The sequence below is a fragment of the Ursus arctos genome, unplaced genomic scaffold, assembly GCF_023065955.2.
Source record: "Ursus arctos isolate Adak ecotype North America unplaced genomic scaffold, UrsArc2.0 scaffold_18, whole genome shotgun sequence".
Taxonomy (NCBI): Eukaryota; Metazoa; Chordata; class Mammalia; order Carnivora; family Ursidae; genus Ursus; species Ursus arctos.
In genome coordinates this window covers 29,612,596-29,637,322 of record NW_026622852.1, presented here as the reverse complement: position 1 = coordinate 29,637,322, position 24,727 = coordinate 29,612,596, and the positions used below count along the sequence as shown (strand labels likewise).

Genomic DNA, 24,727 nt, shown 5'->3' with positions numbered 1-24,727 from the left:
CACACACACTAACCCCTTGGACTAGGCAGAAACCGGCTCCGGTGCAAGAGCCATGTGCAAGTCTCAGGGAGCACGCAGTGGGTCCTGCTGTCTTGCTGCGGTGAAGGTCTTTCATTCACAAAATTGTTCCAGAAATCTGGGTACACAGCCACCTCAGGGACCATGTGCACCAGGTGGCACATGAAGGCCAGCAGGTGTGGGCAGGCAGGAGCATCTGGGAAGAGTTTTCTAATCAGCTCTTCTCGATGTATGGACCTTCCTTTTCCATTTGGGGAACAAAGACTCTTTGAGTGTGATGAGGGCCTTGAATCCCGAGGATGACATCAACTGCAATGAGTCATCACTCCCGGCAGGCTGCTCTGGAGGACACAGCTCAGGGCACCGTGAGGAAAACTCATGGAAAACAGGCACGGAGGGGACGGGGCCTGTCGGGGCACCTGAGGGGCACCAGATAGGAGCATGCAGCTGCCTGCTAGCAGTGGGCCCCGGCAACCGCAGCTCCTGAACACCGCAGGGCTCGGCGCCAGATGGGGACAAAAAACCAAGAGCCGGAGGCCAGGCAGGGTCAGTGTAGACATCTGGCCCAGAGGGTTTCAAACTGCATTCCCAGGAGCCAGGGGTGGGGCTCAGGGGAGGGAGCTGCACCGAGGAGGCTGGCAGCAGGAGGAGGCAGATGAAGGAGGAGAAGGCCTGCCCGTGGGGCCCCCAACACACGCACACAGCCACACGGACGCTCACACACAGATGCAGGTAGCCGTACACACACATTCACACACGCACACATACACCCACGCTGACAGCTTCACCCACACTCATCCCCAATACAGAGTCACATGCACACTCGTCTGCTCACACACTCACACACTCACGCACACTCACACATTCATTTGTGGATACTCTCTCACACTCTAACGCACATTCACACACACTCACCTACCCTCATACACACACTCGCACCAAAGCAACTCAGACTTCATTCGTTTCATATATCCGGTTCCAATCACAGCCTCATTTGAAGAAAGGGTTCTGTAGCTAAAAACCAAGCAACCAACCAAGAACCCCATCGTCAAAAGCCTTCCATGTTACTGATGTTCACAGGGGGCGCTGCACGGGAAGACACCGGCCCAGGGGCCCACGAGAGTCTGCAGCCCACTCTTTCTTCACCAGCTACCTCTTTAAGGGTGTGGAGGTCTTTGCCTACATCCTACACACAGGGCTTCAGCGGCTCCCATGTGGGTCCATTTTCCGAATTTCCCCCTCGTCAGTAAAACCTTCTCAGAATGTCAGATTTGGGTCATGTCTTCACAAAGCATGGAACCCAACGGACTCATTTTCTTAGAAGCAATGCTAGAAACGGTTGATCGATGAACAGCTGACCTGTAACAGGTGATACTCGGCACAGAGCCTGGCACAGGTAGGTGCCCCATAAAGGGCGGTTTCAGGAACATTCAAGTGCATTTCTGCACAACGATAGCTCACGTGTGTTGAGCCCTCCCTGTGTCCTGGGTACAAGTGCTTTCCCTGTGGCGACGGTTCTCAGCTCTGGCTGCACAGCAGAATCACACTGGGGAGATTTTCAAAAATACCACTGCCCATGCCTCTCTCTCAGAGGTTTTGATCAGATGGTCCGAGTATGGCTGGGGCTAGTGAAGTGGCATAAGGTGATACTCATTCACAGCCCCTGAGGTTTGTTGTTGTTGTTAAGATTTTATTTATTTGAGAGAGAGAGCACGCACGCACAGGGGGAACAGAGAGAGAGAGGGAGAGAGAGAGAGAGAGAGGGAGAGAGAGAGAGACTCTCAAGCAGACTCCATGCTGAGCACGGAGGCCGACATGGGGCTCGATCCCAGGACCCTGAGATCATGACCTGAGCCGAAATCAAGAGCCAGACACTTAACCAACGGAGTCACCCAGGCGCCCCGACACAGCCCTTGAGTTCATCACAACAGCCCCACTCTTATTGTTCCCAATCTACAGATGTGGGAACAGAGGCACAGAGCAGTTACACAACTTGCCCAAGGGCACACAGCTATCAGGTCCCAGAACTGACGACTTTAAACCTTCATCTGTCAGATGTGAGGAGCTGAGTCTCTATCTGCTCCTTTTGAGGAATGTCACTTCTATCCAAGGCTGCCCCACTCCAGGGAGCACCCCCTGTTTAGCCCTCAGCGGCCTTGGGCCCGTCTGCCTCTCTATCCCCATTGCCCTGACAGCCCCTCCCCATCACTTTTAGGATCAACACAGCTTCTCCCTACCAGCTACCAGGGAGAGGGCTCTGCTGCCAGCCAGAGACGGTCTCTCCTGGGCTTCACCTTCTGAGCAGATCCAGGAAGGCCAGAGACTCCGGTCCTGCTGGCCGCTGGGTACCTACATCTCTTATCTTGGCTGACCGGACATATTTTCAGAGCTGGGAGAAGGATCTCCAAGCAGAATGGTGTTGGGGAGAAAGACTGCTCTGGCTTCAAATCCCAGCTCTGCATTTAAAAGCTGTGCAACTTTGGACAAAACACTTCCCCTCTCTGAGCCTCAGGTTCTAAACCTGTAACATAGGAATAATGTCACCTACTGTAGGAGAGGGTTTCGAGAATGACCTGAGATAGATAACAGATATAAAATACTGAGCCGAAGGCCTGGCAAACACAGACATTTAGTAGCGCACACTGGTCGTGAGTATTGCTATTATTATCAATGACATAAGCTTTCCTTCCTCTCCCCTGAACTACTGTAATTGCCATGAAAGGCAGCGTTGAGCAACTTTCCCTCTGGGTCTCAGTTTTCTCACCTGCAGATAGGGTGATAACTACCGCCTCCCCTAGGGTGCAGAGAGGGCCACAGGTGGTTCTGAATGGGAAAATGCTTTGTCAAGCACAGCCTACTCAAGTGTAAGGAACAATTTATAAGGACAGAGGGCTCCAAACAGGTGTCTTCTAGCTGAGAGTGCTGTTTTTCTCTGATTAGTGAAATCTGAACACACACACACACACACACACAGAGGCTGTAATGTGGCCAGCGTCACTCCATAAGCAGAACTCCCTGCCCCAGCCTGGGAATGGCTTGAGGAACACGGGGCCGGCACAGAGGAGCCGGAACCTGGAAACTGGTTTAGCACCCCACTCAATCCCAGCCCTACCCCAGGGCAAGAAGCTGGGGTCAGGCCTAACTGCAGCTGCTGGAGGAAACAACAACTAAACAATAATAATAATAATGACCATGCTCGCGCAGTGGATGGAATGATGGCTCTCCAAAAAGATATGTCCACGTCCTAGTCCCTGGAACCTATGAATTTGACCTTATTTGGAAGAAGGGTCTTTTGCTGATATATTTAAATTAAGGAACTAGAAATGAAGAGATCATCCTAGATTACCCAGGTATGCCTTAAATCCAATGGCAAGTGTCCTTATAAGAGACACATGGCGGAGATCGGACAGGCGAAAGGGGAGACACTGTGACCATGGAGGCAGAGCCTGGAGGGAGGCCCCAGCAAGTCGAGGATTGCCAGCAGAAGCTGGAGGAGGCCAGGAAGGATCCTCCCCTAGGGCCTCCAGAGGGGGTGCAACCCTGCCGACACCTTGATTTTGGACTTCCCGCCTCCAGAACTTTACAAGAATAAATGTCTGTGGTTTGAAGCCACCCAATTTGCAGTATTCTGTGACAGCAGCCAAGGAAATGAATATATTCTCTGAATTCTTACTGTATGCCAAGTGGGACCCGGACTGGGTCATTCCATGCTCACGGTAGCCCGGATTATAGATGAGGCGACTGGAGTGCAGAGGCAGGGGTTCACACAGATGGTAAAGTGACAGAGACAAGATCTGGACCCAGATAGCCTAGGTTCAAGCCCCATAGCCCATCTGCTTAACCACAACACCAATGGTTCTCAAAGTGTGGTTCCTGGGCCAGCAGCAACGGCATCACCTGGGAACCGAGCTACCATTTCGCAGGCTATCCTCCAGACCTACTGAATCAGAAACTCCGCAGCAAAGACCAGCATCTGTGTTTGGACTAGTCCTCCCGGTGACGATCACCCTCAGGTTGGTGACACCTGTCATACACAGTGCTGGTGGAGGCTAAGGTCACCGCGTAAGGCCAGAACAGAGGCCAGTGGTAGGGAAGCATGCAGCAGCAGGTGTGAGCAGACAGCCGGCAGCACAGAAGTCTGCTGCAGGGCTAGGACCCAGGCATCAGATTGGGCAGGACTCCAGCCACTTCCGCCAGGGGACGGACCCAGGCAGGGCCCCAGCCAGCCATGATGAGCTGCAAATGAGTGACTTCCTAGCCAGGCCAATGCCATGCTGAGTCCCCTGTGTGACTAGATCCCACTGATTGACAACAGGAGGGCCTCAGGGCCTGGAGTGAGGTGGCCAAGTAGCCCCAGGCTGGAGGTAAATGGATACAGGGAGGCTTGGGAGCCCCAGCCCAAGGGCCTGGGCCTGTTGGGTGAGGGTTCTGCAGCCAGGAGTAAGCTGATGGCCTCCAAGGGAGCTACTAACCAGGGAAAGCCTGTCCTGAGCAGAAGCAGCCCATGCCTTCCAGAGGCGGTGGCGACAGCTACCTCCCTTGCCTCTCCCAGCTTCTCCGTGCCCTGCACTCAGCTTAAGGGGCCTGAAGACTTCCAGGGAAGTCCACTTCAGCCACACTGGGAAGCTGGGCCTCAGGGCCCACTCCTTCTAGATGACTACAAATGAGTCACCCCGTCTTGCCAAGAAATCCTCCCTGGGTGAGTTTCCCAGGAAGCTCCAATTTCTCACTACTCTGTTATTATCTGTTTACTTGCCTGTGTCTCTCACCGGCTTATGAGCCCTTTGGGGTACAGACATCATGTCCTAGCTTTATTTCTGTATCTTCCAACTTCACCGACCCTTCTAGCATGGGACCTTGCCTGGGGTAAGTGAAAACTGAGCATGAATGGATGCATGGACAGATGGACAAATAATGCACATGTGAGTGAATGAATGAGCTCCGTAGATTCTGGACAAGAGTGATTGCAGGCTGGCCCTAATATCTCATATTTATTGTCATCAATCAAAAGAATTCAATCAATGCTAGCTGTTGCCATCATAATCCCATCAGCACCATTAACTCAATATATACCTCATAGCCTAGCTCTCATCTGATCCCCACGGTTGAGATATAATAGAATTTTATTATTATTATATTACAAAGGCTTGATGTTAACTTTTGTGAGGGCTGCAGTCTTCTATCCTTTTGGCTGACCCCTAAGTAAGAGGGCTTTGAATGACCAGTCTTCTGCAAAATTCCTGCCCTTGGCTCTCACCCACTGACTGAGTTGGGAGTGCTTCCCTTAAACACACTGGCCTCTGACTTCAGACTAAATTCCAGCCGCCCCCATCTTCCCCCTCCCTGAAATGAGGGTCTGGGTGGAGGATGTGAGCAACACATGCCTACCTTCTCCCTTACATACTGTTAGGGTCTTGAAGTTCAGCTAGAGGCCTTGGGGAAGCTGCTCATAGCCTGTCTGGGTATCAGGCATGACCTGGGGGCACTGGACAAGTGGGAAGGGATGGGACAGGCCAGCCTTCCAGGTCCTGGGGGAGAAGGGAAAAATTCCTGCTCCTGGTTGCATCCCCCACCCTCACCCCTACCCGGACCCAGGAAATAAGGCACTGAGTGGGAGGGGCATCAAATGGTGGGAGGAGCTTGAAAAACTTCACAATTCTGGAGCTTTCTAAGTCTTTCTCTAAGTAAGGCATATCCTCTGGTGTCTCTTAAATTTTTTGGCATGGTGACACCACCTGGTCAGTAAAATCTCTTAAAGAGTTGCTATCCACGTGCCTCAATTCAGCCATCATTTACATTATCCCAGCCCCAGCACAGCCACAAGGGGAGTATGGATCCTGGAAGGATCTTTCCTTTTGCTCTATCCCGGTTCCAGTCAAGGGTTCTGGCCTTGTCTACAACCAGCGTCTACAACCAGTGTCCTGTGGCTGACCCGGTCCAAACTTGGCTCTGGGCTAGACTCTGGGAGAGTAGATGGTCCCCAAGTAGCTCTCAGCCTAGGAGAGGGGACAAGACACCAACGCAGAGCCCCACTACAGGTGGCCTGAACTGGAAGGCTTGGCGCAGGTGAACGTGGTGGAGGGAGCAGAGCACAGGCTAACCCACTGTAAGAAAAACAAGGGGTATGTGAGTGGTTCTGGGGAGTGGAGCAAGGGACCCTTAGGTAACCTCCAGTATTAGAGCAGAAAGGAGAGACTTACAAATCCAGGGAAATACAGACTTAGAAGTGTTAAAGTGACATGTGGTAGTTCGCCTAATCTCAGGCCAATTTGGTAGGTGAGGACTACTGCTCTCTCATTCTGCAGATGAAAGCCTCAGGGCTGGTGAGCAGGTAGCTGGGACTCGCAGGGGGTCACCTGAGGTCCTCCCTAGCTCTTTCTAGTCTTACCATTTTTTCACATAGGAGACAAGAGCCAGGTTGCAGAAAGCCTTGAAAGCCAAGGAGACTAAAATGTATCCAACAGGCCACAGGGAGCCTCAGCAGGCTTCTGGGGAAAGCCACTGCTGACCATTTTAGGAGGCGTCGCCATCTCACCCCAAGCTGCTGCCCCTGGCAGCAGGGCCCCCTTCCTTCCCTTGCCAAGGAGAGGGTGGAATTGGCGAATTGGAATGTGGAGCGAAGGCGGTAGTTTGGCAAGAGCAGGAGACATACTTTCCTGCAGCCTCTCGGGGCACTTGGCATGCTATGCCCCGGGCGAATCAAGCTGCCCTGGGAACAGCCCGGGGTGTCCCAACAGACAAGTTTGTGTGAGTTGAGCCAGGACAGAGAAGCAGCCGGGCAGAATGAGCTCACGGCTTCAGCAGGCACTGTGAAAACTCGTCTACACAGACCAAGGCTGGTGGAGGCCTTCAGAGCTGGGGAGGACCTCAGGAAACACCAGTCCAATGTTCCAAAGACGAGAAAACCGGAGCCCAGATGGACAGTGTGAGTCACCCAAGTGCCCATGGCATGTTCCCACAGCTATCTACTCCCCAGGCCACTCTCCCCCAAAACCCTAAAGAAGGCGTGGCGTGGGGAAGCGCCTCCGCCCATGCTTGGCACACAGTAGGGGCCCAACGTGGGAATGAATGCATCCGTGCTGTAGTGGGGGCCTGCAGCCCACACAGACAATGACTTGGGTGCTGATGTGCAGGCAGAAACAAATCAGCTAAGCAATCTGTCCTACAGCTGCTACCAAACACACTGCTTCTTCTTACAGATTGTCCTGCTCAACTGTGCAAAGACCAGCTCCCTGCTGGACACTGGAGCCCATTTGGCTCTGCAGTGGGATCTGAGTTTCAGCGAACAGCTGGAACAGATGGTGACCCTAAAGTCATATTTTGCAACAGGCTGACTCTTGTTTAATCTAGATGAAAGTACAGCTCGACAATCTCCACATGTTCGCTGGAGGGAGAGTGGTGCAGTGAGCTGGGGGAGGGGGCTCAGAGCTTCCAAGATGAGTACATGGGAGATGCCCCTACCTGGAAACCTGAAACTCAGGGTGACATCAGGGGAATCCCAGGAGGACCACTATCACCCCATGGGTGCAGGAGAAAGGATGTGGAATTTGGCGCCAGACAGACCCTTGTGCAAGTCCTTGCTCCACTACTTACTAGCCAGTGACCTCGGGCCAGTTCTTTAGCATTTCTGAGCCTTAGTTTCTTTCTCTGGACATAGAGATGGCAATAACTAGCTCTCAGGGTGGTGGTGCAGGGCAATGTCAGGTGCCAAGCACATCCTGTCCATCGTTTGTTCATTCATCCATCCATCCATCTATTCACCCATCCACTCACTCACTCATAAATAGTATCAGCACCAATCACCACATGCCTGGCAGCTAGTCTTGCAGAGTCACCAGTCTTCATGGTCTGTGTGGTCTAGAACTGAGTTCCTCATCCCTGGCAGAACCACCACCAGGGGTTTAGAACATTGATGCCTGGCGGCAGCCCTAACCAAAATCTCTAGGGATAAGGCCAGGGATGCCACTGCGCCGCAGCGTGAGGTTCATGATTTAGGGGAAACGTCCCATCCACTGAAGGCCTTCTGCCTCTGGCTCTCTCCAAGCACTCCCCCAGCATTACTTGCTGAATGCCTCACACAGCCCTGGAGGCAGGACCTCTACCCACCCCTACCCCACATCCAGGTGAGGAAACCATCACTCCTTCTGAGCGACCTGCCCAAGCCAGAAAAGAAAGAACTGGGATTTGAAGTACATCTGATGTTTCCAAAGCTCAGTTCCAACCACACGCTGCCACATATAAAAGGGACCTCAGCACCTGTGAATGCCTGCCCTCGGCTCTCCTCCCATGTCCCTAGGCATGGAACAGACCAACCATGCATCTACAGTCACGCTGCACTGGGGAATTTCAGGGTGGTGCAATGCCCCTACCTGGACATCAGAAGACCCAAATCCAGGCCTTCTGTATTCCATCTGTGGCTCTCATCTTTCTGTCTCTAATTTAGAACTAGAATAGATGATCCTGAAAGTCCCAAATGTTACAGGTCCTCAGGTTCCCAAGGGGTTTTGATGGAGGTGAGGTATTTGGGGGACCTCCAGGCCCTTTCAGAGGGGCACCCTAGGAGCCCAGCTCTCCAAGGTGCATGAACGGTGAGCTGTGCCTTCTCCCACAGGAGCCACTATGTGGTACAGACCACACTGGGTAGGAGGCTGCCTCCAAAGGGCGGTTCTTAGAAACGCTGAACTTGAGTGGGACTAGCCAGTCTCCCGCCTGCATACGCATGAGCAGCATTTCTCACATTCCACTCAACCTTCCCATGCTAATGCTGCCCCCACACACTCATTCCTGGAAAGGTAAATGCAGATTGAGAGGGGAAAGCTTCTTGTAGCCATGAATACACGCACACGCGCGCACACACACACACATCTATTCATTCAACCAGCATTCACTGGGCTCCTGCTGCCTGGCAGGCACTATTCAAGGTGCTGGGGATAGAGCAGTGACAGACAGACAAGTTCCATCCCCCATGGAATTGACACTTCTAGTATAAGAGCTGCGGATAGCAATGATCTTCATCTTGTCAACAACAACAAAAAACGTTAATAACCCCTTCCACACACAAGCGCATTAGATATCTGCAGACGGAGAAAATGTTTATACAAGAGTGGGTTCTGGCACCCACTGCCACGATTCTGAACCTCCCCCACAAGTTGGGGACCTCAAATCTATATACATCATCTCCACTTAGCATCCTACCATCAGGGAGAGGGGACCCTATGCCTGAGGACCAGGCTCTAGACAAAGAGCCCCCCAGAGCTTAGAGAATTAAAGCCTCCTGCTTTAACTCTAAAAGCACTCAACTTTTGCATTCTACCCCATAACATGTGTGCTGTTCCTTTTAGTATAAAATGCTCTAAATTATTTCCCAGTTATTACTGGACTCCCCACCCCACCCCAAGTTGCCAATATCTGAGTAAAATGGATGCAGGAAATAAACAACGTGACTTTGCGTGCCACGGTCACACAGCCACAAGCCAGGAGCCCAGCCAAGGTGAGAAGGTCTCTAAAGGAATGGCCCAGACAGGAGGAGGTAATGCACCATCTGTATCCCACCATTTCTAAAGAAGTTGCTCTCCTATGTAAACACATCTAAAAGCTTCCCACCAGAGTTATTAGCCACAAGATCTGGTTTCTGTTCCGTGGCGAGAGAATCCTGCATTGTGTTGATGGATGCACATTCCGAATACCGAGATCCAGAGAGAGACAAAAATCAAAAGGAGAGTATCAGATCTGGATGGGCCTGAGAGCTGGTCCAACCCCTTCATTTGATAGACAGGAAGAAGCTTTTCAAACCCAAGACTAACTGGAGTCTAACTGCAGAGGGCAATTCTTAGAATCCTTTCCCCATGTGACATTCATGGGCTCTTGGTGAGGCAGCTGGGACAGGCTCTGGGTGGCTGAGGCTCTAGGTGGCTCTCACTCAGCCCTGCTCCCCTATCATGTTGCTGCAAGACTCTTAAATGCACTTCTGTGCAACACAGAGGTGGAGACGCTGTACCCTCTCCCTGAAGCAATTCACTCTCTTCAAGTAGAGGCATGAGCAGGGCAGGAGGCAGGACCCGGAGGCCCCCAGCCCGTGGGTCCTGGACTGTGAGCACTGCAAGGGACCCACTGGACAGAAGGAAGCCAAGATGCTCACCCAGGGCTGGGCTTGGGAAAACAGCTCCTGGATGGAAGTTCTGCATTCGACCTGAGACCTGCATCCTTCCCTCCCACACCATGCTCAGGCTGCACGCAGGCTGCCGTTTCCACCCTCTCTTCATTCTGCTCCCTTGATCTGGAACATTCTATCCCTCTTCCAACCTACCACCCCCACCCCCTTTCCTGGCTAAATCAATTCACCCCTCTCATCTCACCTTAAATGTCACTCCTCATGGAGACTTTCCCGACAACCCAGTGCTGATCAGAATGGCCAGGGCTGTGCTTTCAGAGCTCCCTGCACTTCTTCATAACATTTGTTAGCCACATACAAATATTTGGGGTTTTTCGTACAATTATTTATTTAGTGTCTATGTCCCCCACAGACTGTAGGTTCCCTGAGGGGTAGGAACCATGCCTCTCTTGTTCATCATTTGATGCCGAGCACACACCACATTGCCTTGTACCAAGTAGGCAGTCAGTGAATATTTATTCAGTAACAGTGAGTGAACAAATGAATGAATAAAAAACCTGGGGTGCCTGGGTGGCTCTGTTGGTTAAGCGCCCGACTCTTGATTTTGGCTCAGGTCATGATCTCAATGTTGTGGGATCGAGCCCCAAGCTGGGCTCTGTGCTGGGAGTGGAACTTGCTTGGGATTCTCTCTCTCCCTCTACCCCTCCCCCCTCTTTCTCTCTCTTAAAAAAAAAAAAAAAAGAACGAAAACCCTACCAGGTGTGACAGGCAGGATGGCAAAGTCTACTGAGGCCAGAAACGTTAGCATTCATTCTATCCCACCCCTCATCCACCCTTGCAAAGTCCCCATTCAGCTATATTTCACTTTTTCCACAACAGAGTATGGCTTTTTACGTTCCCTCCACTCTAAGGTCAGTGATTCCAAAGATGAATGACCTCATCCCAGCCCTCCTCATCCTTGGCAAGGTGGACCCGCCCAGGAATTCTGAGCCCAGATGGACTGAAGTGGGTAAGCACTGTGCTAATAGCTGTGGGGACAGGTGCTCATGGCCTCATCACAAGAACTCTGAGATGGGCACGATTATTATCTCCCACACTACAAACGAGGAAACTGAGGCTAGAAGAGGATTAGTAAACCATCCAGAATCACCAGCCCGGAACTGCAAAGCCCGGAACTGAACCAGCTCTGTGCGGCTCCACAGCCCCGACACTTAACCACCATGCTACAAAGGCCATGTGCGCACCCACATCCCCGAGGGGCCTGGGCGATGCTGACCCGGGACCCTGCACTTCTCACAAGCTCCCAGCTGATGCCCATGTGCTGGTACAAGCACCAGTTCGAATAGTAAGACTCTAGAGGAGAAAAGGCGAACGAGGGTTTCCATAGGGCAGGCAGAGTATTCCAGCCTGCGGGCAGGCATGAGCGAAGGCTGAGTGCAGGGAACATACTGTGAAGTTCAGGGCCCAGCAAATAGTTCAGCGTGGCTGAAGCCAGGGCATGAGGAGGGATGGAAGGGGACAAGCAGCCTTGAGCTCCAGCCCAAAGAGAGTGGAATCTAAGGTGTAATGGAAAGCACGGAAGGGTTTTAAGAGGGGGCGTGACGTGATGGGACCTGTGTTTCAACGAGCCACTCTGCCTGCAGGGCGTGCTTGGGAACGGAGACATGGAAGTCCCACCAGCAAGGAAGCTGCTACAACAATCCATTAGAGGACCCGACACAGGCCTGATCCGGGGGTGGGGGGTGGCCAGAGGGATGGAAGAAGGACGTTGGATGCAACAGACATTGCAGGGTAAGACCGTTTTCTTTCCAACAAAGCGGCAGTACTCTTTCCAGGTACTAACGATTTCTCAGCCCCTCCACACACTGGGGCCACAGTGCAGAGCTGGCGGCCAATGTAAAGTCAGGTGCATACGATTCCAAAGGAGTCTCAAACAGAATGACTCTTAGAAATGGGGCCGACCAACCACTCCTTCCAGTCCGGCCACACAGTCTCCACAGGGAGCTGCCTCCAAAGGACAGCCTTTTCCTGCCCTTGCTCCGTAAGCATCTGAGTCCCCGAGTGGCAATGACTTGGTCAAGCTTCCACAGCCAGGCCCTGCATCGAGGAATCCGACCACTAGGCCAGTGCCGTGCATTTTAGAGAATTTCCCCCGGCAGAGAAAACGAAGACATTCAGCTGTAATTTGGTGTCAGCCCACACTTGCAAATATTAAACAAGCAAAAACATTCCATTTCTTAAACTGGAAGTTTACATTCTAAAAGAAGAGGGGGGAGACCCTGAAACGGAGCCATCTACTCTAGACAGTTAAACCTGAAGTAAAATTAGAAAATGTGTCACATGGAAAAACTCTGCAGTGAGAAATAGTTTCTCCCCCCCCCCTTTTTTCTTTCTGTGGGAGAGTGAGTAATTTGGCATTTTAACTAGACAGGGGGAGAGGGCAGCTGCGGTCTCTGTTTTATGCCAAATGCACAGTTGTCGGGCACAGTTTTGTATCCTGCCTTGTGGACGGGGATGCAATGAGGCATTTGCCTAGCAACCAGAGGAACAGGGATGAGAGCTGCGGGGTTCAATCACTTCCCCTGAGTGCCACAGCGTCTGGCCAAGCTGAACTCAGGCATGCTAGAATGTTCATGCTAACAGTGCTTTTAGGGTTCACCTGGTCCAACCCCTTCACTTCTCAGATGGGAAAACGAGGCCCCAAAAGAGGCAGAGACCTGTCCAAAAGAAAAATAGGGGAACATCAAAACTGAGCCTCTGGGCAAGTGTCTACCATGCTTCTCCCCATCATTGCCATCTTTGCCTCCTGAAGATAGGGGAACCCCTCCATAGCTGATGGTCACCTGAACGTACCAGGTTTCCACCAGGTTATTCATTTCACAAGCATTGCCTGAGTACCTGCCAGGGGCCAGGCATGATGCTAGGTGCTGGGGGTAAAGGAGAGAATGTCCCCAGTTTAGACTCTTGAGGTGGCCCTCCCCCAGATTTCAACCACTTTGGAGGCCGTGTGGTTTGAGATCAGGCTGTGAGCAGGCATATTCTGGGAGACAAGACAAGAACAGCACACTGGTGGGATGTCAAGGGTCTCAAGTGCCATGCTAAGAAGTGTTGTCATTGTTGTCTAACGGCTGCTGTAACAAGTCACCACAAATTTAGTGACTTATATATATTAAAAAAACAACTTATAATCTTAGAGTTCTGTAGGTTAGAAGTCTAATACAGGTCTTCCTTGGATAAAAAGTAAGGTATCAACAGACTGTGCTCCTTTCCGGAAGCTTTAACAGAAAATCCATTTCGTGCCTTTTCCAGCTTCTAGAGGCCACCTGTGTGTGTGCTTTGGCTCATGGTCCCTTCCTGCTTCTTCAACGCCAGCAAAGAAGGCCAGTCAAGTTCTTCCCATGTTGCATCTCTCTGACCTCCTCTCCTGCCCTCACGTCTACTCTTAAGGACCCTTGTGATTATGCTGAGCCCACCTGCGTCATCCAGGGTCCTCACCTTCTTTTAAGGTCAGCTGATTAACCACCTGAATTCCATCTACAACCTTAGTTCTCCTACACCATGTGACCAAACATATTCACAGGCTCTGGAGAGGGCGATGCGGACACCTTTGGAGGGCCATGACGACCTACCACAGGTGGTTAGCACAGGAAGATGACAAAAGGTTTTAAGCAGGGTGACATGATCAGAGTCAGTGTTCCAGAAAATGCACATTCTGATTTACTGGGTCTGTGGTTGGGACTGGAGATATTGCTGATGTTGCTGGCCTGCGGACCACATCTGAGCAGCAAGAAGCAAGAAGACTACTGCTGGCCGCAGGCGGGGAGGCACTGAATGGTGGAGCGAGACAGACCTGTGTGCTGAAAATAAAGATGGAAGAAGCCAGTTGCTGAGCTGTACGTCTGGGAGGGGAGAAGCAGCTGGCTGACCCAACTGCAGGTGGAGTTGTGTGTGTGATGCTGCAGAAATCACAGGAATTTAGGTTCAGTTTGTCCACCAGCGTTTGGGCTCTCTGGACTTCTATTCTAGAATGGTTATAACTTTCCAGCACCCAAAAAGCACAGCTTCATTTTCCTTTGGTGACATGTATTCATCCCCGATCTATCTATTACATCCAAGGCCCTGCTCTACCCCCGCTCTGGTCCCCATACCATCCATCGTAGCAGATGGCTGTGGGTGGTCTCCCAGCAGGGCTGGAGGCACACACAGACTTTGCTGCGGTCAAGGGTTCATAATGCTGGGTTTTCACTCAGATCTCCACAGTCTCAGGCTCTGAATGATTCATTCATCAATGTATTCAAATGCTCATTGTGTCCGTTTGGTGCCATGTCAGATGCGGAGGAAACATGGATAAATAAAATAGGGTTCCTGCCCTCAGGGAACCCGCAGTGATGTGAGAGCAGGGAAGGAAGGAGGTACTGAACAGGTCACCAATCACAGGCCCAATGCTCACCTCCTTACTCTTCATAGTAGGAACTATTGGCCAATCTACAGATAAGGAGGATAAGGCAAAGAGAGGTCACTTGGTGGGAAGTGGCAGAGCTGAGATCTGAACCCAAGACCCAAGCTCCCGGAGCTCATCTGGCTGAACTATAGCTCCTGAAGCTCCGTCTGGGATCCAGTGCCAGCCTGCCCCTCCTCTGTGTTGCAACCATGGGCAGTACTTCCCTCTCTGGGGCTCAGGATCGCCGCGTCAGAAAGGAGGCCTTTAGGCCACACCAGTTGTTCTCAACCCTGTTGTTCTCAACCCTGGGTGTACCTTAAAATCACCCGGGAGCTTTTAAAACTGTGCCTAGACGTCACCCCTGATGAGTTCAGCATCTTGGAAGTGGGGAAGGCTGGGCATCAGGTTCATTCTGAATTTCCAAGTGATTCTCCAAGCAGCCAAGGTTGAGAACCACCAAGGACCTTATCACATGACCTCTGGAACTCCAATTTCCTGAAAGATCCTCTTCTCTTCCAGCCCTACAGGACATGTGTAACATGAATGAACAAAGTGGGAAGGGAAAAGGGAGGAAGGATTCACGACTAAGGACATTCAACTAAGGACATTATAGGGCAGTCAGGCAGCACTGTCCCTACACCTGCTGTCACTTTCCCCCTTTGTTTTATTTTGTTTTAAAGATTTTATTTATTTATTTGAGACACAGAGAGAGAGAGTAAGAGAGAGCGCATGAGTAGGGGTGGGGGAGGGCAGAGGGAGAAGAAGAAGCAGGCTCCCTGCTGAGCAGGAACCCCGACAAGGGGCACAATCCTAGGACCCGAGATCATGACCTGAGCCAAAGGCAGACGCTTAATCAACTGAGCCACCCAGATACCCCATCTCCCTTTGGAGAAATAGGAGCAGCAGAGAAAGGCAGAGTGAGCTAGTCTAGTACACTGTTGCAGGGAGTAGAAATCACTATTGCCTTTCCAGAGAATGCAACAGAAGCTTTAAAAATGGGCATGCACTAGAGCCAACAATTTGCTTCAGGAATTTGTGCTAGGGAATAATTGCAGAAAAGGCCAAATACAGAGCTACAAGAATGGGTTCATCACGATAGTGTTTATAGTAGCAAACAACCAGAAACCGTCTAAGAGCATAAAAGGGGACTAGTTTAATTACGGCACGTACATACAATTAAATACTATTTCAATTACAAAAGATGTTAGGCAACAATAGTTAATGCTCCAGAGGAAGTGTTTAGATGTTTATTAAGAGAAAAAAATGCCAAGCCACAAAACACAATGTATAGAATGATCTATTCTTTTTATAACGTATGTGCATATTTAGGCAAATAACTTTGAAAAATTGTCCACCAAATGTTAGCAGCATTTATTTCTGAGTCATGATATAATATGTGTCATTTGTAAACTCCTTCCCCCACCCTAGATTTTTACAATGACTGTTACTTTTACCATCAAATTTTTAACGTAATTGAAAAAATAAAGCTCCTTTTTCAAAGCCTGCTTCCCTCCACCTGCCCGCCCCATCTTCTGGTGGAAATAGACATCCTTACTTTGCTAGTGCAGAGGCTTGCTTGCACCTGCGTTAGGACACACAGGATAAGCTCCCCAGCTGTTAAGCCGGCTGTTGCACACTGGTCTCCACTACTGAACTACAAGGCATCTAGGATGGGCACTCGGTCCAATGCATCTTCTTAGTCACCCACCACCCATCCCAGAGGGCCTCCACGAGAGCAGGCAATCAAGAAGTATGGGAAGAAGACAGAAATGTTATAAATTTATACATCTATATAGTAGTCAGAACACAGAACAGGGCAGACAGTTTTTCAAAGACTTCAACAGATGTTCACGTTGTGGAAAGACTAGTTGAAAAAGCCCTCCTAGGGGCGCCTGGGTGGCTCAGTCATTAAGTGTCTTTTTTGGCCCAGGGCGTGATCCCAAGGTTCTGGGATCGAGCCCTGCGTCGGGCTCCCTTTTCTGCTGGGAGCCTGCTTCTTCCTCTCCCACTCCCCCTGCTTGTGTTCCCTCTCTTGCTGGCTGTGTCTCTCTCTGTCAAATAAATAAATAAAATCTTAAAAAGAAAAGAAAAGAAAGGAAAAGAAAAGAAAAAAGAAAGGAAAAGAAAAGAAAGGAAAAGAAAGGAAAAGAAAAGAAAAGGAAAGGAAAGGAAAGGAAAGGAAAGGAAAGAAAAGAAAAGAAAAGAAAAGAAAAGAAAAGAAAAGAAAAGAAAAGAAAAGAAAAGAAAAGAAAAAGCCCTCCTAGTGGTAGAGGGGGCTTTCAAGCTGGGCCCCATTTAAGTCCCTCGGTGATGGAAGGGTGACTCCCGGAGATGTTGAAGGCAAGGCTGCTCCCTGCAAATCAGACTCTAGCCAAGTCCCTCAAACCCAGGATGGGACTCTCCTAATACCTGAAGTCGGGGATCCTGCTCATTTGAGGGAGATACCAGGACCCTCAGAAGAGTTTTCTTCCCTGTCCAATCCTTCAAGTCATCCATGCTACGTAACAAGTGCAAAATGAATTGGATTGGATAAAATTGGGTTGGCTTGGGTTGGCTTGGGTTGGGTTGGGTTGTATTAGATTAGGTTGGGTTCAGTTGAGTTCTAATGGGGATAAGGGGTGGGATGCACTCATTAGGTGACTCCAGTCTCATACCTCCCTCATTAAAGCTTGCCCAATAATAGGTCCGGACGTTCGTCCAAGTTCCGCTCTAACCCTAGACTTTTTCTCTCTTGAATTGGGGTGAAGCAGAGGAAGGGGGTCAGTCAGCAAACCTGCTCCTCCCAGCACTTCTGAAGCATCTCTACTCCCCTGTGCTCTCTGTCGACAGTAGTAGCTCAGGCCCCATGACCTGCTGCTCTGACTTCGAAACCTTATTTGCTCATCCATTCTCCTTATTGCACATTAGTGTCTTCAACTGAATCTTATTATAAGATTTCCTCCCTTTTGATAACCCTCACTCGCCCATCACCACTCCAACACTCCCACTACCCAATCATATCATGTGAAAACTCTGTGATAAATCAATCTGTACCAAAAAATATATGGCCTAATGAACGAGACAGGGGTGACTTCCCTTACCAGATTTTAAAACATATTACAATGCAGTGATAATCAAGACCATGTGAGATTTTAAAATAGTAGAGATAGGCACATAAGCACAAGAAGGGACCAATAGTAGAGATTTGAGAAAAAAATTTTCATCATTAAAGAAAAAAAATTATACGATACCCCAGAAGCAATACAACAATGGGTAAATCATTCACATCTTAATTAGTATTTTGGGGAATCCTGGGTACCGCTTTGAAAAAAAACTGACTTTAAATTACATACTATGTAATCTACGTAATTAACTTAATTTATGGTCCATTTTAAGTAGGTCAAGCTGTAGACATTCAAAGAAACCTTGAAAATAAACTCAATATTTAGTGAATAGAGAAAAGACAAATGTACAACTTTTGACAAATGGAGGACATCAGGAATAAGATGAGTAGGCATAAACTAGACAACAAATTGTTTATGCAATTACATATAATGAAAAAAGATAAAGAGCAAAATAACATTAGCATAAATTCTTAACTAGTTATTAAAGTTACTAAAGGAAAAAAACCTAAAAGCCCCATAATGTACCCTTATTACTCAGCCATGATCACCCCACAGTTGGCAGAGCTGCAGAAGAATGGAGATGAATTACAATTACAATTGACATGGTAAATTGGCACACACTCTCCAGGCAACAAGCTGGACCTACCCATTCATTCCCTCTTTGAGTCACTGACAGAGTTTGCTGAGTGCTCACTCGGCCAGGCCCTGAGCTAGGTTCTAGGATTCAGAGTTGGAAAGGCCCAGTCCCTGCCTCTTGGAGATTCCTGCGTAGTAGGGAAGGCAGACGAATCATCAGTGGTCACCGTCCGTCTGAGAAGCCCTGTGACTGATGGATGGGTTGATAGACAGTATCAGCCCAGAGGAAAGACATCCAACCTGCCTGGTGGAGGAGGGCCTCTCAGAGAAGATGGGTAAAGGATGAATGGTGGGCTGCCAGGCAGACAAGAAGAAAGGTATCCTCAAAGAGCTACCGGCCTAGGCAGAGACACAGAGGTGAGTCATCACATATCTTATTCCACAAGCTACCAGTGGTTTGGTGTGAGCCCAAGCCAGTAGGGGCTCTGTGTGACCGGAGAGACTGGGAGGCCACAAAGGGCCCTCTGCAGCAAGGGGCATGACCCCCTCTTAGGTACAGTAAGAACCCAGTGAGAGCAATCAAAGTAGGAAGGAGAATGGTTAAATCTCTATCTAAGACAGATCCATCTAAATACATAAGAATTATGCAACTACTTCTGTTCTTTGATGGGCAAGTCTGTTTAGGGAAATCTAGTAAAAAAAAAAAAACAACAACAACAATCAAAAGAAAACAAAGGCCATTTGTCCGAAGATGGTCCCAGCAGCACTGTTCATAATAATGACAAAATAATGACAAAAGTCCAAGTGGCCAACTCTGGACAAACGAGGCATGACCCATACCCTCAAAATGCTCCCACGGAAAAGAGAAATAAACAAACATACTGATTCCTAGAGGGGGGACAGTGGCTGGCGCCGGGAGAGACAGACGCAGGTCATGGGGAGTTCAGCGATGAGAGCGCTCACCTAGAGAGGTCTCTCCCAGGGTGCCCTGTAAGCTGGTAGGGAGCATTAGGCCTTAAAGAGAAACAGAGGGCAAGGCAGTGTGCTCTAGACAGGGAGAGGAGTTCACATCTTGTGCAAAGTCAAAGAGGCTATAAAACCCCAACACGACATGGGAAGCTGTGAGGGGCTCCGCGTGCCAGTTCTCAGCCCACGCTCTGCCGTAAAACACGCGGGCAGCACGGGATGCTGGTTGGGCACTCCCCACTTGCTACAGAACCGAGAAGTTCAGCCCGTCATTAAAACACTACAATCATTTATCTTCATCACAACTCCCGATGGTACATGAGCAACGGTAGCTCGCTACAGGCCACGGCACGGGGAAGGCAAAGGGCCAGAGACAGGAAATCTCAGGTGTGACCCCTCCCCACTCCTCTCTCCTTCAGGAAAGCACATCAGACGGCCATGAGCGAGAGTGAGATGGCTGGAGGAAAATCCCAAACTGGCTCCAATTAGCATTCAGATTGGCCTCCAAGAAGATCTGCAGATGGCCAATAAGCCCATGAAAAAATGCTCGACGTCATTAGTCATTAGGAAAATGCAAATCAAAACAACAAGGAGCGACCACTTCACACCCACTAAGATAACTGTAATTAAAACTCGGAAAATTAGGGGCGCCTGGGTGGCACAGCGGTTAAGCGTCTGCCTTCGGCTCAGGGCGTGATCCTGGCGATCTGGGATCGAGCCCCACATCAGGCTCTTCTGCTATGAGCCTGCTTCTTCCTCTCCCACTCCCCCTGCTTGTGTTCCCTCTCTCACTGGCTGTCTCTATCTCTGTCAAATAAATAAATAAAATCTTTAAAAAAAAAAAACAAACTCGGAAAATAAGAAGTGTTGGCGAGGTTGTGGAAAAATCAGAGTTCTTGCACACTGCTGGTGGGACTGTGGAATGGTACGGCCCCTGTGAAAAGGGTTTGGGAATTTCTACAAAACCTCAGCATGGAATGACCACATGACCCAGCAGTTCTAGGTATATACCCAAAATAATTAAAGCAAGTACTCAAATTCTTGTACACAAACGTTCACAACAGCACTATTCATGATAGCTAAAAGGAGCAAACAGCCCAAATGTCCCCATCAATCGATGGTCTATCCATGCATTGGAATATTACTCAGTCATAAAAAGCAATGAAGTCCTGACACCTGCTCCAACATGGATGACCCCCAGAAATATTACGCTAAATGAAAGAAGCCAGACACAAAAGGCACAGGTTATATGATGCCATTTATATGAAATAGTCAGAACAGGCAAATCCATAGAGACAGAAAGCAGATCCATGGTTGCCAGGGGCTGGTGGGGTGAGCACGGGGGTAATGGTGGGTGACCACTTAATGGAAATAAGGCTTTTTGCTCTTTGGAGTGATGAAAATGTTTTGGAACTTGACAGAGGAAATAGCTATACAACAGTATGAATGTACGAGCTGCCACCAAATTGTACACATGAAAGTGGCTAGTTTCCTGTTATGTGAATTTCACCGCAGTAAAAAAAAAGAAAAGACAAGAAAAGAAAAATCAACCAGGGTAACCAGAGGTCCAATAAATACATGAAAAGGCAATCAACTTAATAATCAGGAAAACATAAATTAAGACTACAGTCAGATTTTACTATGTACTCATTAGAACGGCGGAAATTCAGCCCAGGGACAAGACCAAGTGCTGGTGGGGATTTGAAGATGTGGGAGCTCTTGTACCAGGCTGGCGACCGTGTGCCTCATACAACCATGGAGTAAGACGGGCTGGGGCTGTCTGTTCAGCTGGAAGAGCTGCCACCCCCCGCCCCGCCCGTTACCCAGCACTCCACCCCTAGATAGGGAACCGACAGGACTACATGCCGATGTGCACCAAGACACACATACGACAATGTTCAGAGACACCCCACTGTATCTGCCAAAATAGAAACGCCCCAAATGTCATTGGAGAAAAATGGACAGATAATGCACAGCATATTAATACAGCGGGAAATTATACAGCGACAAAGATGAGTTCACTACAGCCACATACAACAGCATAAATGAAGCTCAGAACTTAATGATATTCAGTGAAAGACACCATGTATAAAGTTCAAAGTCAAGTCAAATGCAACTGTAGAAATTGGAAATACATGCTTAGGTACTAAAGTTATTTCTAAAAAGTAAGGAAGCAATCACCATAAAAGTCAAGGTGATGGTGACCTCTGAGGGCAGGGAGGGAATAATCACATCCAAGGGGCACAAGAGAGCATCTGGGGCTATCCTATTTCTTGACCCGGGATATATGGTTGTTTGCTCCCTGATAAATCATTGGGCTGTACTTTCTGTGTGCACTTTTCTGCATGGATGTTATATTTCATGGTAAAACAGTTTAAAGAAATGTAAATAATTTGCACGTATAAGGATTTTATTAGCAGGAACAAATTACTTGTGGAGCCACTGCCCCTGCCCCCAAAACCACCTCCCTATCTGCTAAAATAGCAGATATTCCAATGGCACTGGAACTTTACTGGCTCGGCCATGATGCGTTAGGGGCACAAGGATCGGTGTGGGAGACAGGGTCTCATTGACCAGGGTCTCTTTAAACAGGGCAGGCCAGGAAACCCTCAGGAGCTGGGAAGCCTTGAGACTTTGGGCCTTGGTTTCCTTATTAAAGCCCGGAGATAATAACAGTCCCAGTCCCTGCCTCTTGGAGTGATTCTGAGAACGGATGAAGGTAACCCAGACCTGTTCACACGTCCACCCGAAAGTATAAAGTGGTTTGTAAGTTTTAGCCTGGTTAAAGTGCATGCAAAATTTGGTTTGCAGGACCATATTTCACACATCTAGGAAGAGTCTCTGCAGAGGCCCAGAGGGACCCTGAATACCCATCAGTGGCAAATGGCCCTTTCGTTGCCCTTTTCAGCTCCTGAGGGTTTCCTGGCACTCCCTTTTTACGTTATGGATGGGAACAGGACTTCCTCTGTGTTGTTCTAACAACTGACTGGACATCAAGGGGTCCGGCCTTCAAACACAGGAGAAGAAAGAAACACCGAAGTCTCTTTCCCCAGAATCGTCTTCCTTTTTGGAGGTGGGGTTACAGCAAAATTCACAAACTACCATGAAACACGAAGCTGCCCTCTGCCGCTGAGCTGGCAGTACCCTCTATCACATGCAAAATTGCAACGTTTCGACATGGGCCACGGTGCTGAGAAGCCAAAACTGTGCTCCAGCTGCCCTTTGATCTGCAAGAAAGGCCAGGCTGGAGGCTCTGGCAGGAAAAAGTGGCCTCTGACTTTGGGTCTTGCTTCCAAGAAGACAATGGTCTAGGCTGTCCGAGGCTTCCTCTGGCACACAAAGAGTTAACCCAGGCCACCCTCAATCATCAGTTTCCTTCAAAGGGACAGAGGTTGTTGCCCTTTCTCACACACTTACTCTATTGAGGCTAAGTACTGATTTTCTCAATCCAAAAGGGGTGGGAGGCTACTGTGGAGTCAACGTAGTTCTGCAACCCGGCAAGGAGAAAGAGCTGAGGGAGGAAGGATGGGAGCCCAGGGATCTGGGCTCAAGTCCCGCCTTTGGGACAGGCCACTTCCTAAGCCTCTCTCATCCTCAGTATCCTCTTCTGTCAACTGCCTGCATTGCTTGCTCACACGGTTGTTCCAAGGGTCAACACAAAAGTTCTATCACTTTGTGCCTAGTATGGGCCACAGTGCAAAAAGCATATTATTTCTAATACCTCTTTTAATCTTCACAGCATCCTAAGGAGGAAAGGTGGTCTAATTATTCCCGTTTAGGGGAAACTGAGGCACAGAGAGGTGAAATTCATTGTCCTGAGCTGGGTCACGTAACTCAGCCACAATTCAAGCACAGGCAGCCTGAACACACACCTTAACCAAAATCTGTTTTAACTCAGACCCTACCAGTCATCCATCCGCCTCTGGATTCTGGTGGGGAAGCTGAGGCTCAGGGAACAGAAGAGACCAGATCCCCTGGCTCCCCGCCCCTAGCTCTCTCATCACCCATGGCGCCACTGCCCAGGATGGATGGGACTCCCCTAGGTAACTTAGGACTAAGTTAGGCATCGAGGTAATTCAGTCCCGTTATTTCTTGCGCGGCAAAGGCGCCAGGTGTCCCCGCTGGTGGTCACGCTCCCGCACCTGTGTACAGAGAGGGCACCAGACTTGCCCTTAAAATGAACCAGCCAGCTCGCACAACCTGCGCGCGGGCGCCGGGTGAGCTGGAGCTAACTGTCCCCGCAGAGCCGCTGGCGTTGTCACTGTGCTTCCAAAGTCCCTCTGTGCCCAGGATCCGAGGGGCCGCGCCTAGCTCCACAGTGCCCAAACGGCGCGCCGCCCGCCCGGCGGGGCAGGGGCTCCCGGTCGCCCCTCGCATCCCCTGCACCGCCCGGGGAAGCGGCGGGATCGCCAGTGCGCACGGAGCCGCGAGGACTCCCTTTTAAGTCCAGGAATGAGGAGCGCACCGCAGGCACGCCCGCCGCCAAAACCAACTTCCCCGGGGCGCGGACGCAGCCGGTGCCACCGTCAGGCCAGGTCGCTTACCTGTCGCGGAGCGGGTCCGGGTAACAGCGGGTAGAAGCGCGGAGACCGAAAGTAGCAACAGCAGGCGCCAGCCGCGCGCGTTCCTCCTGCAAGAAGTGGCGGGGGGCGAGAAGGTGAGGCGGGCGGGAGGGCCGAGGGGCCGGGGCGCGGGGAAGCGAGTCCTACCTTGGCGCCATCTCGCAGGCCTGCCGAGCCCCCGAAGGCACTGTGCGCCCGGCTGCGCTCTGGCCGCCGCTCGCCCTTCCTGCGGCGAACAAAGGCGGCGCTGGGCAGCGGCGGCGGCGGGCAGCCTCGCGGCTCCCCTGAGTCACTCGCGCTCTGAAACCCGACTCCGCCGCGCCCTGCGCTTGCCCGCGCGCCGCGCCGCGCCCACCTCTGCCCGCGGCGCGGCACTCACGCCCCGGGGGTCCCCTCCGCCGCCGCCGTCCCCACACCCCTTTCCCTCTTCGACGGACGTGCGCTCCCGGCCGCGGCCACCACCCCGAGGGTCTTATGTAACCTTCCAGAAAAGCCCCGCGCCCGCGCTCCTCTGGGTAAACCGGACGCGTCTCCCTCCCGCCCTAACGTGTCTCCCTCCCGCCCTAACGTCTGTCCCAGTCGGGGCTGCCCCGCAGACGAAGCGCTCTCCTTTCATGGGCCAATGGAATTCTCTCAACGGCCTAGGGAGGCTGGAGTCATTGTGATTTCCTTAAATGACTAAGAAACTGAGGCTCAGAGAGATGGAGCGAATGTCCAAGATCACACAGCAGGGCTGAGTTCCTGACTGCTCTGCCTGCCCTGCACGCCTGACACACGAACCCCACAGAAGTGACCCCATTTTGAGGGGTACAGTGATACATATAAACACATGCAGCAAAAATAATCCTAACAAAAAATTTAAATGTATCGAGTATTTCCAAGGTTTCCCTCTCTATAACTTGCCTTCCCCTTCTACCCCCTGCCGGGAATGTAAGTTTCAGGAGGGTGA

The 24,727-nt window shown here is 50.4% G+C and overlaps 1 protein-coding gene across 2 annotated transcripts in view; it reads right to left on the bottom strand.

Annotated features, from left to right (window-relative positions):
* COL15A1 (collagen type XV alpha 1 chain) overlaps positions 1-24,296 on the bottom strand; it is a 101,326-nt gene extending 77,030 nt beyond the window's left edge. For both annotated transcript variants that reach the window (XM_026506149.4, XM_026506150.4), the window contains exons 1-2: positions 23,926-24,296; positions 23,761-23,846 (exon numbers count right to left, since the gene is read on the bottom strand). In XM_026506149.4, the coding sequence (XP_026361934.3) occupies positions 23,761-23,846; positions 23,926-23,936 (97 nt within the window). In that variant the 5' untranslated portion in view covers positions 23,937-24,296. The remainder of the gene's footprint in view (positions 1-23,760; positions 23,847-23,925) is intronic.
* Between the last annotated feature and the right edge of the window lie 431 nt (positions 24,297-24,727).